The 23,775-nt window shown below is 38.9% G+C and overlaps 1 protein-coding gene across 11 annotated transcripts in view; it reads left to right on the top strand.

Annotated features, from left to right (window-relative positions):
- The window catches only part of KMT2E (lysine methyltransferase 2E (inactive)), an 84,393-nt gene extending 61,563 nt beyond the window's left edge, over window positions 1–22,830 (top strand). For 6 of the 11 annotated variants that reach the window (XM_017342740.4, XM_070071173.2, XM_051849696.3 and 3 more), the window contains 12 exons: window positions 9,411–9,575; window positions 9,898–10,206; window positions 13,496–13,750; window positions 13,908–14,052; window positions 15,050–15,300; window positions 15,665–15,721; window positions 15,853–16,416; window positions 17,361–17,650; window positions 18,346–18,434; window positions 18,535–18,660; window positions 18,827–18,924; window positions 19,840–22,830. In XM_017342740.4, coding sequence (XP_017198229.3) covers window positions 9,411–9,575; window positions 9,898–10,206; window positions 13,496–13,750; window positions 13,908–14,052; window positions 15,050–15,300; window positions 15,665–15,721; window positions 15,853–16,416; window positions 17,361–17,650; window positions 18,346–18,434; window positions 18,535–18,660; window positions 18,827–18,924; window positions 19,840–21,348 — 3,858 coding nt within the window. In that variant the 3' untranslated portion in view covers window positions 21,349–22,830. Of the gene's footprint in view, window positions 1–9,410; window positions 9,576–9,897; window positions 10,207–13,495; window positions 13,751–13,907; window positions 14,053–15,049; window positions 15,301–15,664; window positions 15,722–15,852; window positions 16,417–16,970; window positions 17,086–17,360; window positions 17,651–18,345; window positions 18,435–18,534; window positions 18,661–18,826; window positions 18,925–19,839 lie in introns of all 11 variants that reach the window. The other 5 variants (XM_070071170.2, XM_089328482.1, XM_051849697.3 and 2 more) reach the window with 2 other exon arrangements.
- The last annotated feature ends 945 nt before the right edge of the window (window positions 22,831–23,775 follow it).

Raw genomic sequence — 23,775 nt, 5'->3', positions numbered from 1 at the left:
GTTCTTCTCACAGTAAATTGATGCTGACTTTATGTGGGCTTTTACACTGTTCTTTGTCTGAAGGTAACAATTTTGGGGCACATGTTGTGCCACTGAACATTTTTATTTGGCTTTGTCTTTATCATTTAAATACACTCACACTAATCTTTTGTATTTTTACTGAGCGTTCATTAGGTATTTAGGATTGTATGGCATTTTACCAATATTTCAACATTTTTGAAGTGGAGAACTATTAATAAATTTTAATGCCACAAGTACTGTTCAAAATATCTTTCATTAGTTAAATATAACTTTGATAAAATGATTAGATATAGAACAAAAACAAAATGTCTAAATCTTATAACTACAAATAAATGCCCCCAAATCACCATTGTTTGGTAGTTTCTATTTATATATTCCCATACTGCTATCATAAAGGTAGGTTTTTTTCTTTTAAGATTCTCTTTATTTTTATTTGAGAGGCAAAGTTACAGATAGAGAGGGGCAGAGAGAGAGAAAAAGGTCTTGCATCTTCTGGTTTACTCCAGCAACGGCTGGAGCTGGGAAGATACTTCCAGGTCTCCCACACGGGTACACGGGCCCAAACACTTGGGCCATCTTCTACTGCTTTCACAGGTCGTAGCAGAGAGCTAGATTGGAAGAGGAGCAGGTGGGACATGAACCAATGCCCATATGGGATGCTGGTGCTACAGGTGGATGCTTAGCCTACTACACCACAGTGCTGGCCCCAAAGTAAGGTTTTTCAGTAAGTTTAGGATCTGTATTGCTTTTACTATTTACTTGCTAATATTTTGTCAGCATAAAAACTAGAACAAGGTATTTTCTTGCAAACTGATGGTAATTAGCATTAATATGTTCAGGCCAGTTGATGAACTATCATAGTATACCTCGAGTGCCCTAAAACTTGAAAATGACTTCAACTACCCAATGGCCTTAGTATAGGTTTTCCCTATTCTTTTTACTTACTATGTTGCCTTGTATCCTGCTTTATGGGTTTTCATGCTGCATCTCATGGAATCCCCTATGTCACATAAATAGAGGTGAGAGGTTTGTAAATTTGGTCATTGTAGATCACTTAATGTGAGTCTGCTCATCACCTTGATGATCATTCTTCCAGTACTGATTGTTAGTGCTCAGAATTATGAAAGTAATGCAGTACTGTTTTATAGTCTCAAGACTTCAGAAAGACTACTCTTTTTTTTTTTTTTTTTTTTTTTTGACAGGCAGAGTGGATAGTGAGAGAGAGACAGAGAGAAAGGTCTTCTTTTGCCGTTGGTTCACCCTCCAATGGCCGCCGCGGCTGGCGCACTGCGGCTGGCGCACCGCGCTGATCCGAAGGCAGGAGCCAGGTGCTTCTCCTGGTCTCCCATGGGGTGCAGGGCCCAAGCACTTGGGCCATCCTCCACTGCCTTCCCCGGGCCACAGCAGAGAGCTGGCCTGGAAGAGGAGCAACCGGGACTAGAACCCAGTGTGCAGGCGCCGCTAGGTGGAGGATTAGCCTATTGAGCCACGGTGCCGGCCCAGAAAGACTACTCTTTTGAGAGTATGTAGTAATAGAGACAGGACATAAGAAAAATAGAGGAGAAAATTTGGAGGAAATTGGTTATAAAGAAGGAATTCCTATACCTTAAGGAATTATCTTCAACCTTTTTGAAAAATTCTTTTTTGCCTAAATTACCCATGCTTTCCCCAATTACTTACAGCTGTTTCTTGGACTCTCCGTTCTAAAGCTGCCACAATCTTATATTTCTATTAATCCTGCAGGAACTCTGAGACCAGCAATTTATAGTACTGTGGAGCATGTATCTAGCAGAAACTTTTTACAGCTATCTTCAAAGGATATGTATAACAACCACTTGAAAAAAAATGTTAAATTTTTAAAAACACACAGGATGCTTGTAGTGTGGTCATACAATAATTTTATGCAGTCTGTATCTTAACAGTTTTTATAACTGTGGGACTACTTTTAAAATATACACCCTTTTATCAAGTTAGTGTGAAACCTAGAAAAAATTCTCGTTTTCAGATCTCAGAGGAAACTTAGATGCCCTCTTGTTGATGTTTAAGTGTGTGTGTGCACACATGCACATGTGTGCATATATAAGGGGGCTTTAGTTAAAAGATTCTGCAGCAGACCGATGCCTTGGCTCACTAGGCTAATCCTCCGCCTGTGGTGCTGGTACTCCGGGTTCTAGTCCCAGTTGGGGTGCCAGATTCTGTCCCGGTTGCTCCTCTTCCAGTCCAGCTCTCTGCTATGGCCCGGGAGTACAGTGGAGGATGGCCCAAGTGCTTGGGCCCTGCACCCGCATGGGAGACCAGGAGGAAGCACCTGGCTCCTGGATTCGGATCAGCGCAGCGCACCAGCTGCAACATGCCAGCTGTAGTTGCCACTTGGGCGTGAACCAACGGAAAAAGGAAGACCTTTCTCTCTCTGTCTCTCTTCACTGTCTAACTCTGCCTGTCCAAAAAAAAAAAAAACCAGAAACAAAAAAAAACACTATATAAAAAAAAGATTCTGCAGCAAAGTTTCCATGAACACTTTGCAGCTCCCTCATGTCTCTGCCTACTGGAATCCATTTTGTTCCTGATTTTGCTTATTATTATATTAACATACAATAACTCAAGGTTTTTATATCCTTTTTAGTGTCATCATTACAATACCTGCCACTAAGGTTGCTATGAAGCTGGGTATTTTTCATGCAAACAAAGTGTGGAAAACCTGGAAAGTGTAAATGCTTATTACTTGGCATTTTGAAAGGATATGAAATAAAAATTTAAAAATTTCTCTTTGGCTCCCTTGATCCTTATCTGTCGAAGAAGTCATTGCCATCTTTCCAACTGGTATATTTGCTTTGATGTTTGAATTGGAGTTTTTGGATGTAGCCAGATAAGCAGAATGCAGCAACACATCCCATGATTCCTAGGCAATCAGTATGTTTTCCCCCTTAAAGCATTAGTATTTGGTTTTTGAACCATCTAAACATAAATGAGCCTTTTTTTTTTTTTAAATCTTCACCATTTAAATTGATTGGATTCACTTTAGTTTAAAAGATAAGGTTAAATATAGTGGAAAAAATGGACAGGTAAAACTAGACAAAATGAAGACAGTAACCATATTACTCCAAGAAAATAATGTCAAAGTGATTTAAATTTTGTGCTGTGACAAGATAGACTTATAAAACCATTGAGTATATAACAGCAGATACTAACCACCAAGTGTATTTAACCAGACTGATACCAGCCCCACACTCCCCCTCCAATTAAATTTCATGTAATCTTCAGCTTGTCCTCTTAAGAGTATGTAGCTTGAACAGGAAGTGATTAATAGTTTTTGCCCATGTAAATTAGTTTTATACACTACCTAATTTAACATCTTACTGATTCTCTAAAAATTGCATGAGTGGATTTATATGTTTCAGTTATTGGCTTCATTTTTTAAAATGTAAATAGCAGATAAAACAATGTCTCGGCCTTTGGGACATTTACAAAACTATTACAATTCAACAAGAAGTAGTAAAGGAAATAGAATTACTGAAGATAACTTGATACCTGGGAGAGGCATTCAAAGACTATTTTAATAACTCTTGTGGCTAATTTGTGTGGAATTAAATTTATTTCTCTAGGAGAAACAGTTATAACTGTGGTAAGATCTATTTGCCTGGGATTCTAGGCTCCTTTTTGGGAGAAGAGTGGACTGTAGGGAGATGGCAGATAGAGAATACAGATGTTTAGCAATGAAGATTTCATAAAATAGCACTCAGAACACTGTTGTGACCAGGAGGGAAAGGATGTACTTGTGCATATACTTGCACACACACTTACAAACACCACTACTCTACTCTTTTAGTTTTTTGTTTTATTAACACATTTTTCCATTTTTTAATTTTTCCTTGAGTAGTACTTGCTTACAGAAGCAAACCTGTGGCTAACACATATGATACTGAGTAGATAATGTACATCTGGTTAGAAATAATTCTTTAGCAAGAGATACTTTGGCAGTGAGCTAGAACTGGTTTGGAAGGATCCTGTAATTGATAAATTAAGCTGTGGCACTGGAGGTAGAGTGTTTATCTTCACTTTATTCCAAACCAGAGCACTACTGTATGACTCCTCTTGGTACATGTTTGTTGAGGTAGGGTTAGGAGGCTGCAGTCTTGTCAGCTGAAATCCTGTGACAAGTACTTAGATAATGGGAAACATACCTTTAGTTTAACAAGTGATCATTTATTTTAAATGTACCTTAAAAGGTGATTATTGTGAAAACAACCAGTTGAAATAGATACTTGCTCCTCTCTCCATTTATAATGGTGTGAAACGAACCTCCTTTATGTAGTATCTTTTAATATATTTCCAAAATAATTTTCCACATCACCTTCTTAATGTAGCTGTCAGCATTGTCTTGGTAACATGTGATACTGTTAAGTGAGATTGCCTTAACTATAGTCTGTGGAAAGTGTTTCAAGTTCGTCTTCACATTTTAAAGGACAGAAATTTGAGAAATGATGAAAACATATGAAAAGATGGTCACTTAGGTGTGAGACTCCTGGACTTAGCAAACTACAGTACCCTAGACTTAACTCTCTGTCACCAGAACATAAGCTCCACAAGAGCCTGTGTAGTCTTATACATTGTTACTCCCTGCTTCTTAGGGGGGAAATGCCTGCTTTTATAAAAACTGATGCACAGTAAGAGCTGACTAAATGTTCATGGTAGCCATCTGAGGGAAGACCTGCATAGGCCTGTGAGTATGAACTGCATGAGGCTTCCTTAAAGCTTTGGAGGCCTTCACAGGATTAAGCAGGATGTCCCAATTTTCTCAGCCTTAGTATCCCACAGTAATTTGAGCTGTGCTGTGAAACAGCTCTGGGGCCAGCTGAGTTCAGTAAACATGACACAGCTTTGGAGATTCCCAGTGTACATGACATGCTGAGAAAGTGTACGTACTGACTAAACTTGTATACCCCAGCCACTTTTTTGTGCATGACACTGACAACCCAGATTTTTACTCTTTGAAACACTTAAAACACTACTATTCAAAAACCTTAAGTTGTTTGTAATGTCTCTAGGAAGTGATTTGATTTAGAAAATCACTTTAGAAAAAGCAGTGCTTTAATAATGTGTGTAGTAACAATCATTGTGGTAATTTTGTTGTCAGAAAAGTCATATGATGGCTGGAACATGATAGATATCATCCAACTCACTCTTTTTTTCCATTTAGTATGATTAAGCTGATGCTAGTAACTATTTTTGTAAGGTCTGTTTCCTCTCATAGAGATTAAGGGTTATACTTCTGAAGATGAGTTATTGATGACACTGTAGGACTAAATAGTAAATGGGGTCCCACTTATTTTTATAGGTACTGTGTTCAAACATAATGAAGTTAAGCTTTAGCTGCTTTGTAATAAAGACTCTTATTTAAAAAATACTTCCAGTTACATGGGTTCAAATAAGTAATACAGTGTATGCACAATTCTTAGTCATTTAACAACAGTCTGAGTGCTTGCTACATAAAAACCATCAGAGGTGATGCAGTGGACAAACAAGGCGTGGTCGTACTGCTCTGGAGAAGATTTCAAGAGAGGAGGGGGAACAGGGAATAATGAATATCAAAATAGGAAACAGTACTTTGGGGGTAAATTCAGTCATGAGATCATACACAGATCTCAACAAGCCACACGTACTTTTTACTGGTGACAAATAATCAGACCCATCTGTAAAACTGGGAAAGCAACTGCCATTTGCAAGGATAAAGGAAGTTTAAGTAAAGGATTTTTTAGTTTCTCTGTATCAAGAGTGTAAGATAATATAGTAAACTTGCAGGTGGGCTCTGGCATTCCTTTTCCTTTCAAGGCGAGTGTTTTGATTTTGTTCAGAAAAGCCACTTCCTGGGGGTGGGTGTTGTGTGCAGAAGGTGCCTGGGATCTGGCAGATGATGGCTCAAGTACGTGAGTCCTCACCATCCACGTAGGGTACTCTACTGGAGTTCCTGCCTCCTGACTTTGGCCTCAGTTGTTGTGGGCATTTGGGGAATGAACCAGCAGATTTAGGTGCCATTTCTCTGCCTTTAAAGTAAGTACAAATGAATACACTTTTTTTTTTTTCTTTTTAAATCTTAAAAGCCACTTTCCCAGCTGGTAACAAGGCCGAATTGATTCAAAAGTCCCTAGATGGCCGCCTGTTTTATCCTCAGTTTTATAGCCTACTACTGGAAATTTCCCTCTAAAGCTACTAAAGCACTCACTCACATTCACAGGCTTGTTTTTATTGTTTCAAATTACCAGATACATAATAAATGAGATGAACTTAGTGTTTTAACAGTTCTATTGTGTAACAGTTCATTTATTCTTTATTATGTAACCCTTGATCTATGTGAACCATAGGCTTGCCCACTCTTGAAGAGGAAAACAGACAAGGTATCTGTAGTCTTTTCCGAGTATAAAACTATGTAATTTCAAGCTAAATTTTTGTCTCAATGAGTTTATACTATGATGTACATAGATTCCAAATTTTCAAAAAGAGCCACTTATACCTCAATTGTTAAAGATATTAAGCACTCTTTCTTACAGAAATTATAATACTCTGTTTACTGTTATAAAACCATACTAAGCTTTGTCATAAAAACAATGTACAATTTAAAAACAATAAAAAATCAGGGAACTCACATTCTTTAGCACCCAACACTACCATTAACAGTGTCAAAAACTATGTAGTATTCCTTACTACAGGCTAACTCTGTCCTGGTATCCAGCACTTGCGAGCTTACAGCGTAAAAGGTGGCTTGAAGCTCTGGGTAGAACTGTGACCTGGAATGAGTCATAATTATAGAATACACTGGTCAGAGTGGCAACCTTATGTGATGTGTATAAGCTAAACTACACCAAGCACAGGTCCAGGGAGCTAAGGGCAGTCTGCTGGGGTTAATTAGCCCCGATTGCTCTAATTCCCTATATAACAGCTTGGGTCTATAAAGTGGCCGGCAGAATTTCAGTCATAAAAATAAATATTATACAGTTATATGCTAAAGAATGTGTTTGATGGAAGGCAAATATGAAAGCAGAATGACTGATTAACTTAAAATAAGAGCGGATCGATTTGTATCCAGGTAGAAAATCAATCATGTTTGTATTTCCAAGCATTTGTGTGTTTAAAAGACAAAGCTGGGTTAAAGCTATTAGGAAATCTCTTGAGTGCTTTCAGCTTTAGTTTTCCACTACTGCTGTGGTTATTCAGGGACAGTTACACAGTGTGCCACTTTTGCTACTGAATAAGAGGTTGTTAACTGGAAAGAACAGTAAATTAGGAGCCAAGAAGCTAAAAAATTATGACTCTGCCTTTGAGTTACTTAGTATACATGGACTCTGGTTTCTTCAGAAGTATGCTGATTTTTTAAGATTCTGATAAGCTCTAAAATATAACGAGCATCTCTATAGAGATTTTGCTTTATCAATTAGGTATATTACTTACATGGGAGTTTGATTTTTTTTAAATGTTAATTTATTTACAGGGAGAGCAAGAGAACTTTATGGTGGTTCACTCTCCTTACCCTGAAATGCCAAATGGCCAAAGCAGAAGCTGGGAACCCAGTCTGGGCCTCCCACCCAATTGCTTGAGCTATCACTGCTGTCTGAATTAGCAGGGGCTGGGTATCAAACTCAGGCTTTCTGATGTGGGACACTTGGGGAATTTGGTTTTTAATTGAATGAGTATGGACCCTTACATCAGTTTTATCTCTGACCCTCAAGCTCCTATACAAGGGATTATTAGACTATGTCAAACATAGTTGTTTCTGACCTAAATTCATCTTTATCTTAGAAAATTCAAGATAATCATAATACAGGAAAAAAAGAGTCTGTATTGTCTTCCTTGGGTTTCTGCTAATGGGAAATTATTTCTTTCACAAATAAAGTGATTCTTTCAAAGAAAAGCTTGTGTCTTCTTGAAAAATGTACTTACTCCAACATTTGAAAATTTTTGAAAATCCAACCAGATTCAGCAAGAAAACATTTTTGTGAAAATGCTCTTTTTAAATACTCCAGGTTTCTAAATTGGGGTTTTTAAGAAAAGCCCTGATAAACACACTGGGTTTTTAATAGAGCACTAAATGACAAAAAGGGTCAAAAATGGTAATTTATTAGAGCTATGAAGCTGTCTAAGGAATTCAGCTTTAAAACAGCTAGTTCCAGTGAACAAGACAGATGGTCTTTTGCCTGTTCTGTTTATTTTCGTATCTAATTATTCATCTCAGGTCAGGAGAGTTACGATGCAGACAGGTATCCATGAACAGGTAATCTTACCTTATCTGTATAACTAAGGGGATGGGGAAAACATATTTTGTGAGAGTCATATTTGCAACATATCAGACTGCTTTACAAGTTAGAAACACAGAAGTATTTTAGCAATTTTGACATCCTACTTTTTTCCCAACTGTAACAGAGAAGGAAAAAACTAAATACAGGAAAGCAAAGCGGTGGATTTGAGAGAGTAGGTGAACTGATGCTGAAATCTCTGCTGATAATTACCGGAACTGAAGCTCCAGTGTTGAGAAGACAGGCAGCCAGATCTTGAGCTTCTGATCTTTCTTTCTCCCCCCACACTGATGACAATAAAGGATGAGAGACAAATGGACGTGAGTCTCAGGTCCTGGCTCTTTCAGTATGAAGAACGGGATAGTTGAAGCATGTGTCATCTTGCTCTGCTTGAGAGCTGAAGCGGGGCCCGGCCTGCTGGTCAGTGCTCTGGGTCTTATGTTCTCTATCCATCCAGAGATGGATGCTCAGAGGGACTCTTGCCCTGCCCTTAACACAGTAAAGGAATGCTTTATAAGAATGAAAATGAAGGGCAAGAGGCTAAAGCAGAAATAATGAACACTTTTGGAATGCCTACCATTTTCCAAGTATGGTTTGAAAATCTCATAGATGTTTTCTGTTTGAGCTCAATTATAACCCAGTAAAGTGTGAATAGTATTACCCACATTTTATAGTCTCAGGAAGGTTAACAAACCTGCTTAGGACCAGAGACAAGTCATAATCTGAACCCAAGGCTTCACCCAACAACATCTAGCTACAATACAACAGTAATATTTTGACTCCATTAAGTGCATATGAATTTTACCCTAGGAAAATGTGACTTTTTTAAAAGGCTGGCTTCTCTGTTAAAAAAGTTTGGTAAAACCAAGGTAGTCTTACTGACAATCATCCAAGTGTTCCTTCCATAGAATGCATTTGTAATAACAGGGCTTACTAAGATGAAGTCTGGGATTCTAAGATATCTCAAATGGATGTTTTCTTCTCTCATATTTCCCAATAGTAGAAAGGTATCACAGCAATTATCTTAAATTTGCATGAGCACTGGACTTTTGGATTTTACTTCAAAGCAATGGTATTATGTTATTTAAACTTTAAATTTTGCAGACAAGAGAAGAAAGGAAAATGGAAGCAATTTTGCAAGCTTTTGCCAGACTTGAGAAGAGAGAGAAAAGAAGAGAGCAAGCTTTGGAAAGGATCAGCACAGCCAAAACAGAAGTTAAAGCTGAATGTAAAGACACACAGATTGTCAGTGATGCTGAAGTCACTCAGGTATTGTTATTCAACGCTAGCTTTACTTTCATACTTCAAATTATTTTATTATACATATAAGGAGTTTTTAATAATGATGTTGGACAATAGCCTTTTAATAGCAGTATTCAAATTTTCTAGACATTTACATAAGATGCAAAACTATATTTTGTTTTGAGTATGAAAAGTTTATAATTCTATCAGTTTATCACAAATCAGAATTCATAAGGAAATGATGGAATGTTACCTTCTGAAATTGGTTAATGCTACTATATTTCATTTTATATAAACATGTATCTATAAACTAGTATTCAGAGTTCCTTTCTGCTGTATTTTAAATTAGGAACAAGCAAAAGAAGAAACTACTAACAAGCCAACTCCTGCCAAAGTGAATAGAACTAAACAGAGAAAAAGTTTTTCTCGGAGTAGGACTCACATTGGACAGCAACGTCGGAGACACAGAACTGTCAGCATGTGTTCGGATATCCAGCCATCTTCTCCGGATATAGAAGTTACTTCACAACAAAATGATATTGAACATACTGTACTTACAATAGAACCCGAAACTGAAACTGCATTAGCAGAAATAATTACTGAAACTGAAGTTCCAGCACTTAACAAATGTCCTACAAAGTACCCCAAAACAAAGAAGGTATGATCTTAATGAAAGAATTGTTTCTCTAACAGTCTTATGACATAGTTATGTTGATGCTTGAAAAATTCTAACATCTCATGATCAACCGAATAAGGTGCCTAGATTATATGCTTGCAGTTTCAAACTAGGAATGAGAACTGCAGAAACTACAGTCATCTGTACTACTGTGAAGAGCGTTAGATTCAGTCTGTCAAGACTTCCGCAACTCATGATTTGTTAATAATTTGCCTACTATGTGTACAAAATTTATAACTCCAGTTGGTTTTAGATTGTATATTGGTATGTATCTTTTAAAATAAATTTAATTGTATAAGATTATAAGAAGTGTAAAGAAATTGTTAACTTTCATTGAATGTCCTAAGAATGTGAAAATTTATAAGGAAGAGTAGTTTTAGGTCAGATTATTAATACAAGTCTTGTAAAAACTGTCATATTTAATAAAAATTATTAAAAGCTATTCACTGAATTAAGCCAAAATGAACTTTGCAGCTCAGAAATAATGCAACCTTAGAAGCTGGTGTTTTTCTCCCACTCTTGACTAAAGTAGTAATCCATGGGCTTTGTAAGGGGGTAGATCATAAATGGATCTTTCTCATCAACTTCTATGACAAAGTACTTTGAAACTTCCTTTGTCTTTGTCCTTACCTAATTCAATACAATTTGTATAATGCTGCTCAATTCTATACTTAGTAAAATTCTAGTATGAACTTTTTTGTTTTTTAAGATTTATTTATTTGAAAGGCAGAATTACATAGAGACACAGAGAGATCTTCCATCCACTGACTGGGTTCACTCCCCAAATGGCTACAACGGCTGGAGCTGGGCTGGGCCAAAGTCAGGAGCTTTGTCCACATCTCCCACATAGGTACAGGGGCCCAAGTACTTGGGCCATCTTCTACTGCTTTTCCAGGCACATGAGTAGGGAACTGGATCAGAAGTGGAGCAGCTTGGACTTGAACCGGCACCCATGTGGGATGCTGGCGCTGCCGGTGATGGCTTTACATGCAACACCAGAGCACCAGCACCTAGTATAAACTTTTAATAGTGGAGATTAATAATTTACTTACTATAGTCATGGTTTTAATTAGGGTGACAATATTATGAAGTTAAAAAAAAGTACCAACTTTTCTTTGTAAAGTAGAAAAAAATCCTTTTTAAAAGAGGTAAAACTGCTTTAATTACAAATGTGACAAAACCCTTTCCTTAATAAGACTGCTGGGTTGCTACACATTGATTTAAGTACTTGGTCTGAGGTGGGGGCTCACATATCCCTTTGGTGTGAAATGGAGGCTCCTCTATCCTATCTGATTACCTTAAAAGCCTCTGCCTGTAAGTTTTGCTTACGGTATTTTTTTTTTTAATTTTCATTTTCTTCAAAAGGCAAAGAGATAGAGACAGTTGGACATACAGACAGATCTTCCATTCACTGGTTCATTCCCCAGAAGCCTGCAACTGCCAGGGCTGGGCCTGACCAAAGCCAGGAGCTTGGAACGCAATCTGTTTCCTGTATGCATTAGCAGGAGACTAGATTGCAAATCAGAGCAGGGGTTTGAATCCAGGCACTCGTGATTTGAGATGTGGGTGTTCCAAACAGCATCTTAACCTCTGCACCAAATTACCCACCTCACTGTTACTTTACACAACATACTATCTAATGGAGTACCAAATTATCATCATTCGCCCAAAAGGCCTCACTCAGTTTACTAACATAAAGCACTTACACTGTGCCAGATACTGCTGTAAGAGATTTATCTATGTTATTTTACTCTTTAAATCGTCACCACACTATATGCTAAACCAGGTATTATTAAAACTTTTTTCTTTTACACATAAAGACCGAGGTGTAGAAAAGTTGACGAAACTTGCAGTCACAGTGCAAGTGGCAAAGCCAGGCCCCATCCCTTGCACACTGCTCCTGGGGCTCTATGGCTCCAGAGTACAGAGTGACCACTACTGTTTGTCCTAGACATAGACATACAGAAAAAAGAGAGAAAGGAAAACACCAAATTGTGTACTGTCATATCTGTATGACAGGATGAGATTATTTGAACATATTTCTGTATGTGTGAATATACAAATGCACATATTTATAACATATCTATAATGAGAAACTAAAATATCATTTGATGAGTAGGGAAAGAGCCCAGACAGTAGAGAAAATGTTACTAAATAATGAGCTTTTAAAAAAGTGAGTAATCTTTATACTTTAGGACCGGGGTGTATTTATATAGTCAATAAAGTATATTTATTTTACATAAAAGAACAGAATTAAGGAATATGTAAATCTTCAGAGCATAGGAACTTAAGAGATATTTAAACTTTTACATCAGTGACTGTCAATGCTGACAGTTTTTTTTTTTTTTAAGGTATATACCCCCATACTTGTCTCCAGGAGACTAATGGGCAGCCAGAGTAGAATAGCACTGCCTAAAATCAAATTTTTCCAACAAAATGAACAATTGCTACCTCTAATAGAAGCAGGAACAAATTTAAATTTATTTAGTGTTTGTGATACTGAGCTCTATTAGATTTTATTATATTAAAAAGCATTTGGGGGCCAGTGCTGATAGGTGTTGGTTCGTGTCCTGGATGCTCTTTTTTTTTTTTTTTTTTTTAAAGATCTTATTTATTTGAGAGGTAGAGTTATAGACAGTGAGAGGGAGAAACAGAGAGAAATGTCTTATGTCTGTTGGTTCACTCCCCAAATGGCCACAACAGCCAGAGCTGCGCCAATCCGAAGCCAGGAGCCAGGAGCTTCCTCCTGGTATCCCATATGAGTGCAGGGGCCCAAGGACTTGGGCCATCTTCTACTGCTTTCCCAGGGCATAACAGAGAGCTGGGTCAGAATAGGAGCAGCCAGGACTAGAACTGGTGCCCATATGGGATGCCGGTGCCACAGGCGGAGGATTAACCTACTGCACCACAGCGCCGGCCCCATGGATGCTCCACTTCCCTCTCTCTCTCCCTCCTTCTCTGTAACTCTGCCTTTCAGATAAACAAATCTTTAAAAAATTTATAAAAAGCATTTGTGTATTTATGTAACATAAATTTTATAAAAGTTAAGTTTTGCTCACACAAAATAGTGTGAAAAGTTTCAGGATAATAGTAGATAACCAAGGAAATGTAGAATGACGTACAGATTTTTTTCAGACCTTCTATGTGGAATGCTCTAAATCACCCAATTTATCATCATAGGCAATACATGTTTCTAATTTCAAATTAGAATGTTCTGTTGGAGAATTTGTGCAATTACATATTTAGTGATCCAAATTTTTCTTCTCTCTAGCACTTGGTCAATGAATGGTTAAGTGAGAAGAACGAGAAGACAGGAAAGCCTTCAGACAGCCTTTCAGAAAGGCCTCTCCGCATCACCACAGATCCTGAAGTGCTCGCTACACAACTCAATTCTTTACCGGGTCTCACTTACAGTCCTCACGTATACTCGACTCCTAAGCATTACATTAGGTTTACTTCACCATTCCTCTCAGAAAAAAGGAGAAGGAAAGAACCTACTGAAAACATTTCTGGCTCATGCAAAAAGGTAAACTTTTCTTTGAGAATTAAAAATTGAGGATAAGCAAAATGCCAATGTCTTTCCTTAGTACTGTTCTTGGTGGTGAAATGCTTTTGAAATAAACTGAGTTCATAGGCCCTACAGTGCTACAAACTGATTCTTTATTTCTTGTTCCTTTATTTAGCGATGGTTGAAACAAGCTCTAGAAGAAGAAAATTCAGCAATTTTACATAGATTTAATTCACCCTGTCAAGAAAGATCCAGAAGTCCTACAGTAAATGGTGAAAACAAAAGTCCACTACTGTTAAATGACAGCTGTTCCTTTCCAGGTAGGATTTCTTTTCATTATTATTTTAGTATGAAGAATGTGGTAGGATATGTAAGGGGATTCCAGAAAGTTAAAGGAAAAATAGAATTAAAAGATGTTAGTTTTGGTGCAAAAGAATTTTGAAATCCATGCATACAGATTTTCTCATAATAGCATTTTCCATGACTTTTTGAAGAGTCCTTATGTGTAACTTTGTAATGATCATGTTCTAATTATTACACAGTCTAGTTTTAGAATCATAACAATTTCTGTCCCCTTAATACTTTGGGAACAGAAAAATCTCAGTTTACAGTATCATGTATGTTGGGGTTTATGGTTGTAAATTATTATTTTTTAAAAGATTTATTTATCCGAAAGGCAAAGTTAGGAGAGAGAGGAGAAGAGGGAGAGAGATCTGCTGTCTGCTGGTTCACTACCCAAATGGCCACAACATCCAGGTTTGGGAAGCCTGGAACTCCATCTGGGATTCCCATATGGGTGGCAGGGGTCCAAGGACCCTGGCCATCTTCTGCTGCTCTCCCCAGCACATTAAGCAGGGGGCTGGAATCAGAGAAGTGGAGCAGCTGGACTCGAACCAACCTTCATATGGGATGCAGGCATCGCAGGTGGCAGCTTAACACACTGTGCCACAACACTGGCACCTATGGTGAAATTTTTAAAGGCTTACTATTGGCCTCTGGATGCTTTCCACGTGGATTCAAGAGGACTCTTAGAAATCAGTGCAAATAAGATCAGTACTTGTAAGAGTTCTTAGAGACCCATCCCCATCCCCAGGCCTACAAACTTTCAGGCAAGATAATGTTTGCTAATTGTGAAATGAACTGATTTGGTAGTAAAGGGGATGACTGGTTCATATTAATACCATTGCTTAAAACCATAAAATTTAGTTTTGGGTAAAAGTTACTATCATTACTACTACTGATGTTTTCTTTCCCAGAATATATTAGATTGTAGCAAATACCAGCAGTATTTCTTATAGCTAATCATTTCACCAACAGATTTAACTACACCACTGAAAAAACGAAGACTTTATCAGTTGCTGGATTCTGTGTACTCAGAAACCTCCACACCTACTCCGTCACCATATGCTACACCAACTCACGCAGACATTACTCCTACAGACCCATCATTTGCCACTCCTCCACGGATGAAATCGGATGATGAAACTTGTAGAAATGGTTATAAACCCATATATTCACCAGTTACCCCGGTAACTCCTGGTACACCAGGAAACACCATGCACTTTGAGGTATGACATTTAAATGGAAAAAAAAATTTTTTTTCTCCAACCCTTGGAGATGTGATTTAAGAGGTGTTTTTGTTTTCTTTTAACAACTGGGATTCTGAGAAACTATAAGAAAAAATTGGAAACATATTTATAGGAATTAAATATTTTTTACTAAAGTGAGCATAACTTCATCCATGCAGTTTAAATGACTGATAACGTATGTATCAACTTCAAAGCAAATATTTGGGAAACGGAAATAAAACAGGAAAGAAAGTCTTCTAAAACCTAAGTCTGTGTAGTAGTTTCTCATTTTAAGTTTTCATTTCTATAAATCCCATGGGTATAGTTATGAATTTTAATTTTCAATTCAATTCTTTTTCTTTAGAATATTTCTTCCCCAGAAAGTTCTCCAGAAATAAAGAGACGCACTTACAGCCAAGAGGTCGGTACTGCTAAAGAAGGGGGACATGATTACTTTTTTCTTAGCATCATTATTTTTAAATTGCATTACTAGATTTTGAAGTTAGCAGTACCAAGATGTGGTTATTTGTCTTTTGTTACCTCCACAAACAGGGATATGACAGATCTTCAACCATGTTAACATTGGGGCCTTTTAGAAATTCCAATTTAACTGAGCTGGGTCTGCAAGAAATAAAGACCATTGGTTATACCAGCCCTAGGAACAGGCCTGAAGTCAACAGGCAATGTCCTGGAGAAAAAGAACTCGCGTCAGACCTTCCCCTGGGACTCGATGCGGTCGAGCCACCTGCCTTACATAAATCCATGGAGACACCTGCACACGACAGGACGGAGCCCAGCAGCCAGCTGGACCCCACTCACTCTGGACGGGGCTCACTATATTCTTCCTGGGTAAAGAGTCCTGACAGAACAGGCGTTAACTTCTCAGTGAACTCCAACTTGAGGGACCTGACACCCTCACATCAGTTGGAGGTTGGAGGAGGCTTCCGAATAAGTGAGTCAAAGTGCCTGATGCAGGATGATACTAGAGGCATGTTTATGGAAACAGCTGTGTTTTGTACTGCTGAAGACGGGCTTGTGTCTGGTTTCAGACGGACTGTTAATGACAATTTGATCGACGGGAGTTGCACACCCCAGAACCCACCACAAAAGAAAAAGGTTACAAATTTAACAATTTATTGTTTTTTTAAATACTACTGTTGAGGGTAATTGGTAGTTAAAATATTAATCATGGAAGGCATTCTTAATTTATTCAGGTTAAAATTTTATGTGTACATTTTTAAACTTTTGATAATGCTCACCTAATTTAAAAAATGTACACAGAAATGTAAAAAAAAAATGAGAGATTCTTTATAGGAAGCAATGGTTTCAGAGACAGAAACCTCAAGTTGATTTATTTCACCAAGAATAAATACTATCTGTGTTATTACCCTTATAGAATAGGCAAACCTTGTATATAAAAGGCACGCCTCTTTCTGCATCCAAACTGTCTACAGTATTTAAGCCATGGATGTAAGAATGCTTCAAAAGTATTAGCCTAAAAGTATTATGTATTCATAAATAAGCTCTCTGTTTACCAATGGTTATTTCAGACAATCGGAATGCCTTATTGCCAAAGAATGGGAGGGAGCTACAACACTTACTTTGTTAACAGGCTTATTGCTTTATAAGTCAAGAATTTTAGTGATGTGTGCTTTTAATTTTTGTAACAGAGTCCAGTTGGCAACTTTGTGGGAAGCAATGTAGTATAGTGGAAAGAGCACGGGCTTTCAAGTAAGACCTAGGTTCGAATCCCGGCTCCAACACTCACCAGCTGTGTGACCTTGAGTGAGTGAGTTACTCAATTTCCTCACCTGTAAAATGGGGATGATAACATATCTATTTCACAGGACTGTTGTGAGGATTAAATGTATGTAAATACCTGAGTACAGTACCTGGCATGTAGTAGATATTTGGTAATCGTTAGTAATTATTTGTTCAGAATAACTGTATTTTATAGTTTTTCGAATGTAAATATAGTAATTCCCTTTAGAAGATTAAAAAAAAGAATTCTACCATTTGAGTCAAGTGTGAAAGATCTGCATTTTTGTTTCTTGCCTAAGGTTTCTCTGCTAGAATACCGTAAGAGACAACGTGAAGCTCGGAAAAGTGGCTCTAAGTCCGAAAACTTTGCACTGGTCAGTGTATCACCTCATGCAAGTGGCCACATGGGCAACACCAGTGGCGATGGGTGCGCCAACAGCAGTGAGGCTGGGGAGCAAGTCCAAAACCCCGCTAGCCTGCCCTTCCCAACACCAGCTGCAGCTTACGGTGCTGCTTTTGAAGAAACCAGCAATAACTGTCCTGTTAAGGAAGCTACTGCCACGGAGAAGAATGACCCAGAAGCTCAATGGTAAGCCTGTTTGGAAGTCTGCTACTCTGGGAAGTACCAGCTTTGGGTTAATGACCTGTTGTGCTTATTTGCTGGTCAGCTCCCAGGGGTAGGCAGATACTGGTTTGGGGTCCTCATTTTGAAAGCTCTTTGCTGATGGGGTTTAAATAGCTGCTTGTTTTTACTCCTTGATAACTTGTTCACATTTTTCATGCAAGTTGTCTTCTCTAAGCCTCTGTCAGTTACCTTGAAAGAAGGGTGTTTCTTTAGTAGGAACAGAAGCAGCCACAGATAGGCTGGGTCATGTCCACATTGCTCCTTGGGTCCTAAGCTTCCTCCTCCCCTGAGAGCATACAGTTCTGACCCAAGGCCAGTTGTGAGGGGTATAATTAGCACTTTTAATAATCTCAAGTGGCATTTTTTGAAAGTTAATATTCTATGCTATCACCAACTCCTCCCTCCTCCTTTCTCGCCAAGAAACTGGTGGAGAACAAAGGAATCTGACTGAGTTCTTCAGGTCAACGGAAACGTAAAAATCTCAGTTTGGGGAACAGTTAGCAGAACAACAGATTAGCTGATTTCAAAGCTCAACACCCAAGTATTTTCCCAGTAGAGCCAAAGCCTTGGTCTGAGAAGACATGTTGATCAAAGGACAAAGCATATTCTAGCTGGCAGTAGCTTCGTTGAATTGAGCATGCTGTGATTTTATTTTAAAGGACCGCCTCCACTTCAGTAGAACAAGTGAGAGAGAGGAGTTATCAGAGAGCTCTGCTGCTCAGTGATCACCGCAAAGACAAAGACGGCGGTAAGTGCGCTCTTCCCTCAGCAGAGCTGCGTCCGCTCCACTGCACTGCGCTCTCTGCAGCTCTAATGCGCTCTTTGGGTCTGCTCTGCTTCATCTCCAGGGGGCGAATCACCCTGTGTGTCATGTTCACCGAGTCATGTTCAGTCTTCACCTTCATCTCATTCAAATCACATTCCCCAGTTGCAAGCTAAGGGCCTAGTCCCTTCTTTCAGTGAACTTGTGGAAGGTCAGTAAGCAGATGACCGATCATGGTTATTGTTTTAAATACCTTTTTAAATCCAAAAAAGACAGCCTTTGTTAAAAAGCACACTGTACAGTGTTTTCTAGCGCTACTAGAAGGCAGTATTGATCATGTAATTTTACATTTACTGTAGGTTTCTTCTGCTTTACAGATGCTGATCCTGAGAATCCAGAACCCATGACCACAAACGAATGTCTGTCCCCAGATACTTCTCAGATTACTTGTAAAAGCCCTTCCAAAATGAGCAAGGTAACTGCACGGATCTTCTGAGTGCCCGCATTCAGAGTGGTAATACGCAGACAGACTTTTTTTCTGCTATAGCAAGTAGCAATTTGTGAATTCTGGACACTGTTCCTATCAGATATACTCAATTGTGTCTACTGCTTTATTCATTCTGCCACAATGAACTGTGTCTGACAACTGTAATGGAACACTGAAGCTCCTACAAAGCACACCTCAGCAGCTTCCACTTGTCTCTGTGCTGATGGTATCTGGGAAATTCATAGCATTGTCGTGGCCAGCCAGGTAATGCTCTAGACACAGAGGGTCAGAGGACAGCCGTTTAACAGGAGTGCTTGTCCACTCTGGGTCATAAGGCTGTGAGCATCTAATATGCCGTGGGTAGCACTGTAAACTATAAATGAAGGATCCAGTATTGAGTTCTTTTCTTTTTTTTAAAGATCACATGCATTTAAATAGTCTTGGATTATTTAATAAGTTTTCAAGGAAAATGATGAAGAGGAATGAAAAATAGAAGTAAAAACATTACCCAACTAAATTTATCCTTAGACTGGGTGTAGAAATTTCAATTATGGAATTGAAACTCTCTAGAAGTTTAAGGTTGTTAGAGTTCTTTTAGAGTGTACAGCTCAAACAGGTTTCACTGCTTTAAGGAAAACAGGCAGATACAACTTCAAGACCATTGTGACTGCTTCCTCATCTTTTCTCCAATAAATCTTACTTGAGAACTTGTTACAGCTACTGAAAAAAGTGACCTTTCAACAACTCAACCCTTTATAAAAATGGACCATTCTCAACCTGTATAGTTTCTTTCTTTAAAAATTCATATTTAAAAACCAACAAGAGTCCAACTCAAGGCACATAAAATGGTTTTTAAGTTTCTGTCATTACATAAAGTTTGTATGATTTGTTTTCTCTTCATAGCCTGGTTCACCGGGACCTGTAACTCCTGCTCATCCACATGGCAAAGTTCTCACGCAGCCAGATCCCCACTGGGAGGCAGCAGCTGTATCGGAAGCTGAGAACAGTGCTCACCTAAAAGCAGAGCTGCAACAGAAACAGCTACCAAGTAACACCCAAGCGCTTTCCAAGAACCCTCCTCCTCAGCCACACCTTCGCAGTTCATCTGAGCAACTCTCACAGAAGCTGCCTTCTGCCCCAACGAAATTGCACTGTCCTCCATCACCCCATATAGAAAATCCTCCCAAGTCGTCTACGCCTCACACCCCTGTCCAGCATGGCTACCTTTCACCAAAGCCGCCTTCCCAGCAGTTAGGATCTCCATACAGGCCTCATCACTCACAGTCACCTCAAGTCGGAACACCTCAGCGAGAGCCTCAGAGGAATTTTTATCCAACAGCACAGAACCTCCAAGCCAGCACTCAGCAGGCAGCTTCAGGAGCGTTATTTACCCAGACCCCCTCAGGACAATCTTCGGCAACGTACAGTCAGTTTAACCCCCAAAGCCTGAACGGCACGGCGCCACCTCCTCCACCCCCTCCGCCTCCTTCTTCTTCGTCTTACTATCAAAACCAGCAGCCCTCTGCAAGCTTCCAGAATTATAATCAGCTCAAAAGTAGTCTTGCCCAACAAACTGTGTTTACATCAGGACCAAATCAAGCACTTCCTGGCACCACAAGCCAGCAAACAGTTCCAGGACACCATGTTACTCCAGGGCACTTTCTGCCCACTCAGAACCCTAGCATTCACCATCAGACGTCTGCTGCTGTAGTCCCACCCCCTCCTCCGCCACCACCTGCTCCAGGACCCCACCTTGTGCAACAGCCCACTTCCCATCAGCAACATTCTGTGGCTCACGTGGGAGGGCCTGTTCATGCCGTCACCCCTGGGTCGCACATTCATTCTCAAACTGCGGGGCACCACTTACCACCACCCCCTCCCCCACCTGGGCCAGCTCCACATCACCACCCACCGCCCCATCCTTCCCCAGGACTTCAAGGTCTACAAGCACAACACCAGCATGTTGTAAATTCGGCCCCGCCCCCACCCCCGCCCCCACCGCCTTCCAGTGTTTTGGCTGCTGGGCATCACACCACGTCAAGTCAAGCCTTACATCACCCACCCCATCAAGGACCTCCACTTTTCCCAGCAAGTGCTCATCCAGCTGTGCCACCGTACCCCTCACAAGCCACACATCATACCACTTTGGGACCGGGACCCCAACACCAGCCTTCTGGAACAGGGCCACACTGTCCACTACCAGTCGCAGGTCCTCATCTCCAGCCCCAAGGACCAAACAGTATTCCAACACCTACTGCTTCAGGGTTCTGTCCTCATCCTGGCTCTGTGGCCCTGCCACATGGGGTTCAAGGACCTCAACAGGCATCTCCAGTACCTGGACAGATTCCAATTCACAGAGCACAGGTGCCACCAACATTTCAGAACAATTACCATGGTTCAGGGTGGCATTAAAATGGACTCCAAAAACATTTTTTAAAATGTTCTGTAAGATAAACTGTATATTTCATATGTACCTGTTAAAGGTACTTTTTAAAGCTTGTACATGAAACTTTGTATAAAAAAGAAAAGAAAAAAACACCAGTGCTCTTTCATTGTATTTTTCTCAGTTTTGCTTTTCAAAATTCCTTTAAAAATGTGCTGTTAAGCCAGTATTAGGATCTTTTATTTTGTAAGTGAACATTCCAGCTATTTTTCTGGCAGTAGGTTTAATGCTACATGATCTTTAAATTTTATTGTTGCAATTAAATTCATTTAGTGAATATTTTCTATATTATTTTATACATGTGCATTAGTACACAGCTAAGTAATGGCACTATGAGGACTTTTTTTTTTTCTGTCAGCAGTTCTGTGGGTGCATCTTAGGTATAAAAACGCAATACAGATTTTTATAGTTTGGTGTGGACATGGCTCATTTTGTTTTACTGGTTATTTGCAAGCAAAATGTAATTTACTGTACAGACGATTTCTATTGTCTCCTGAAAGACTGTAAATACTGCGTCTCTCCTGCGCATGTAACTGCTTACAGCTTTTCTCCTTTCGTATACAGCATTGTACATATGACAAGTCTTGCAAAACTGTGTGATCTTTGTGAAAGTAGTACAGTACATGACCTTTAATTTCCTTTTTTTTTATTTTAAATATACTGTCACATTGAAGCACTGGTTGGGCATTTTAATTCATGTTAATAAATCACAATTATGTCAGTTTTACCAAATTGTTCTGTACAAGTTCTAAGACTGAGGTCTGTTCAAGTGTTTTTACAAAAGATTCCAAATACAATTTGTAAGGAGCCTTCAATTTTCTTTAGCAACTACTACCTCGGTTGGATGGTAGCTAGAAGCAATAAGATTGTTCCTGTAATGGTTCCTACTTGACATTTTTGCAGGAGCAAGAGCCACAGGAAAACTACTTGGTCATGCTGTGTAAATTTACTAAGAATTTTGACATCAACAAAATTAATCCAGACCATTAACGCATTATACACGATAACAGTGATAGACTGCAATTTACAACTGTTTTGAAATATGAAGAGTTTTGCCTAAAACACAAGAATACAGAAGGGACCTAGTGATTGGAAATGACTTAAAGACCTTAACATTAGCATCTATAGTTTTTTTTAAAAAAATTCGTGGGAAGTTATCTTTCCTTAAATTTGTCTAGGGTGTATAAAATTAAGGAAAAAGGCATTGTTCTTAGCATTCAAGTGAAATGAAAATGACCTCTAAAGTGAGTATTTTATTGCTGAAATAGAAAATGCTAGTTATAGTATTGGAAAAATAAAAAAAAATTCCCAGCCTTTGTCTTCTACCTCTCAGAAGGACTACAGTATATCCAACAGTAATGACTGTCAACAGAGTTTTCATTGGCACAGTATACAAATTTTCTGCATCAAAAAAAAAAAAAAAAAGTAAACTTAAAAATGACTGAATGAGATCTGGTAGTATTTTAAGTTGTGTTTTATACTTTCACTTAATTTCCATTTCCTTTTGAGAATTAGCTAACGACGGTGCACGCACACGGCACAGTAGGGCCCAAATGAGCTTCACATCTTAGAAGAACACTGGTTAAGTGTGCCGTCCTTGCCATGTCACACACAATTCCACTCAGCAATCACTACGGGATGCTCTGACATGTTTGTCTGAAAAGAAATGCCTTCACATCACACATCTGGTAGCTTTTTCAAAATTCACCTCTTTGAGAAGACCAACTTTCTAACAATTTTTAATTGCTCAGTTTTTAATTCTGCTACTACGTACATTAATGTATTCAAAAGCTTTTGTGTAAACTGCAAAATCTTATTTTTTACTCTCAAATGCTGTCACCTACCAAATTTTCTTTAGAATTATTTTTAAATGGGAGGGAAAAGTGGAATTTAAGAAATAATTATCAATACAAGCTGAAGGTCTGTACTCCTGTAAAAAAGTTTCCTTTCTTTATCCTGTATGGTCCAGGTACAGGAAGAAACAAATCAGTTTTCACCTGAAAAGCATCTCTGTCTTCCTGAAGATCGTATACTTTTACTCTGCCTTTGGGTGGCTGCTCTGCCAACTTCCAGCCAGCCAGCCTCCGAATCCACTATAATCACATACATCATCTACAGCTTGTCATTTTCTATGAAGACTTCACATGGACTCAAAAGATACAACACAAGATTCAAATGAAACTGCTCTGAGCTGCAGAGCCATCAGTTCTCAATTAGCTCATATGCATTCCTCATCAACCAACCACCAGACCAGACCTAACACAAATGTGTAGTCCTTCTAGAACAATTGTTCTTACACTGTTGATGAGGCTGTTTTCACCTGAAAGGATGCCCCCTCAAAATTCATAATTAAGCTAGTTTATTTTCCAATGTACGCTAAAACCTGTATTAGAAAA

The sequence above is a fragment of the Oryctolagus cuniculus genome, chromosome 3 (genome assembly GCF_051225735.1).
Source record: "Oryctolagus cuniculus isolate XC-2025 breed Fujian yellow rabbit chromosome 3, ASM5122573v1, whole genome shotgun sequence".
NCBI lineage: Eukaryota > Metazoa > Chordata > Mammalia > Lagomorpha > Leporidae > Oryctolagus > Oryctolagus cuniculus.
The sequence above is the reverse complement of the archived record's forward strand: the minus strand, read 5'-3'. Positions and strand labels throughout refer to the sequence as shown.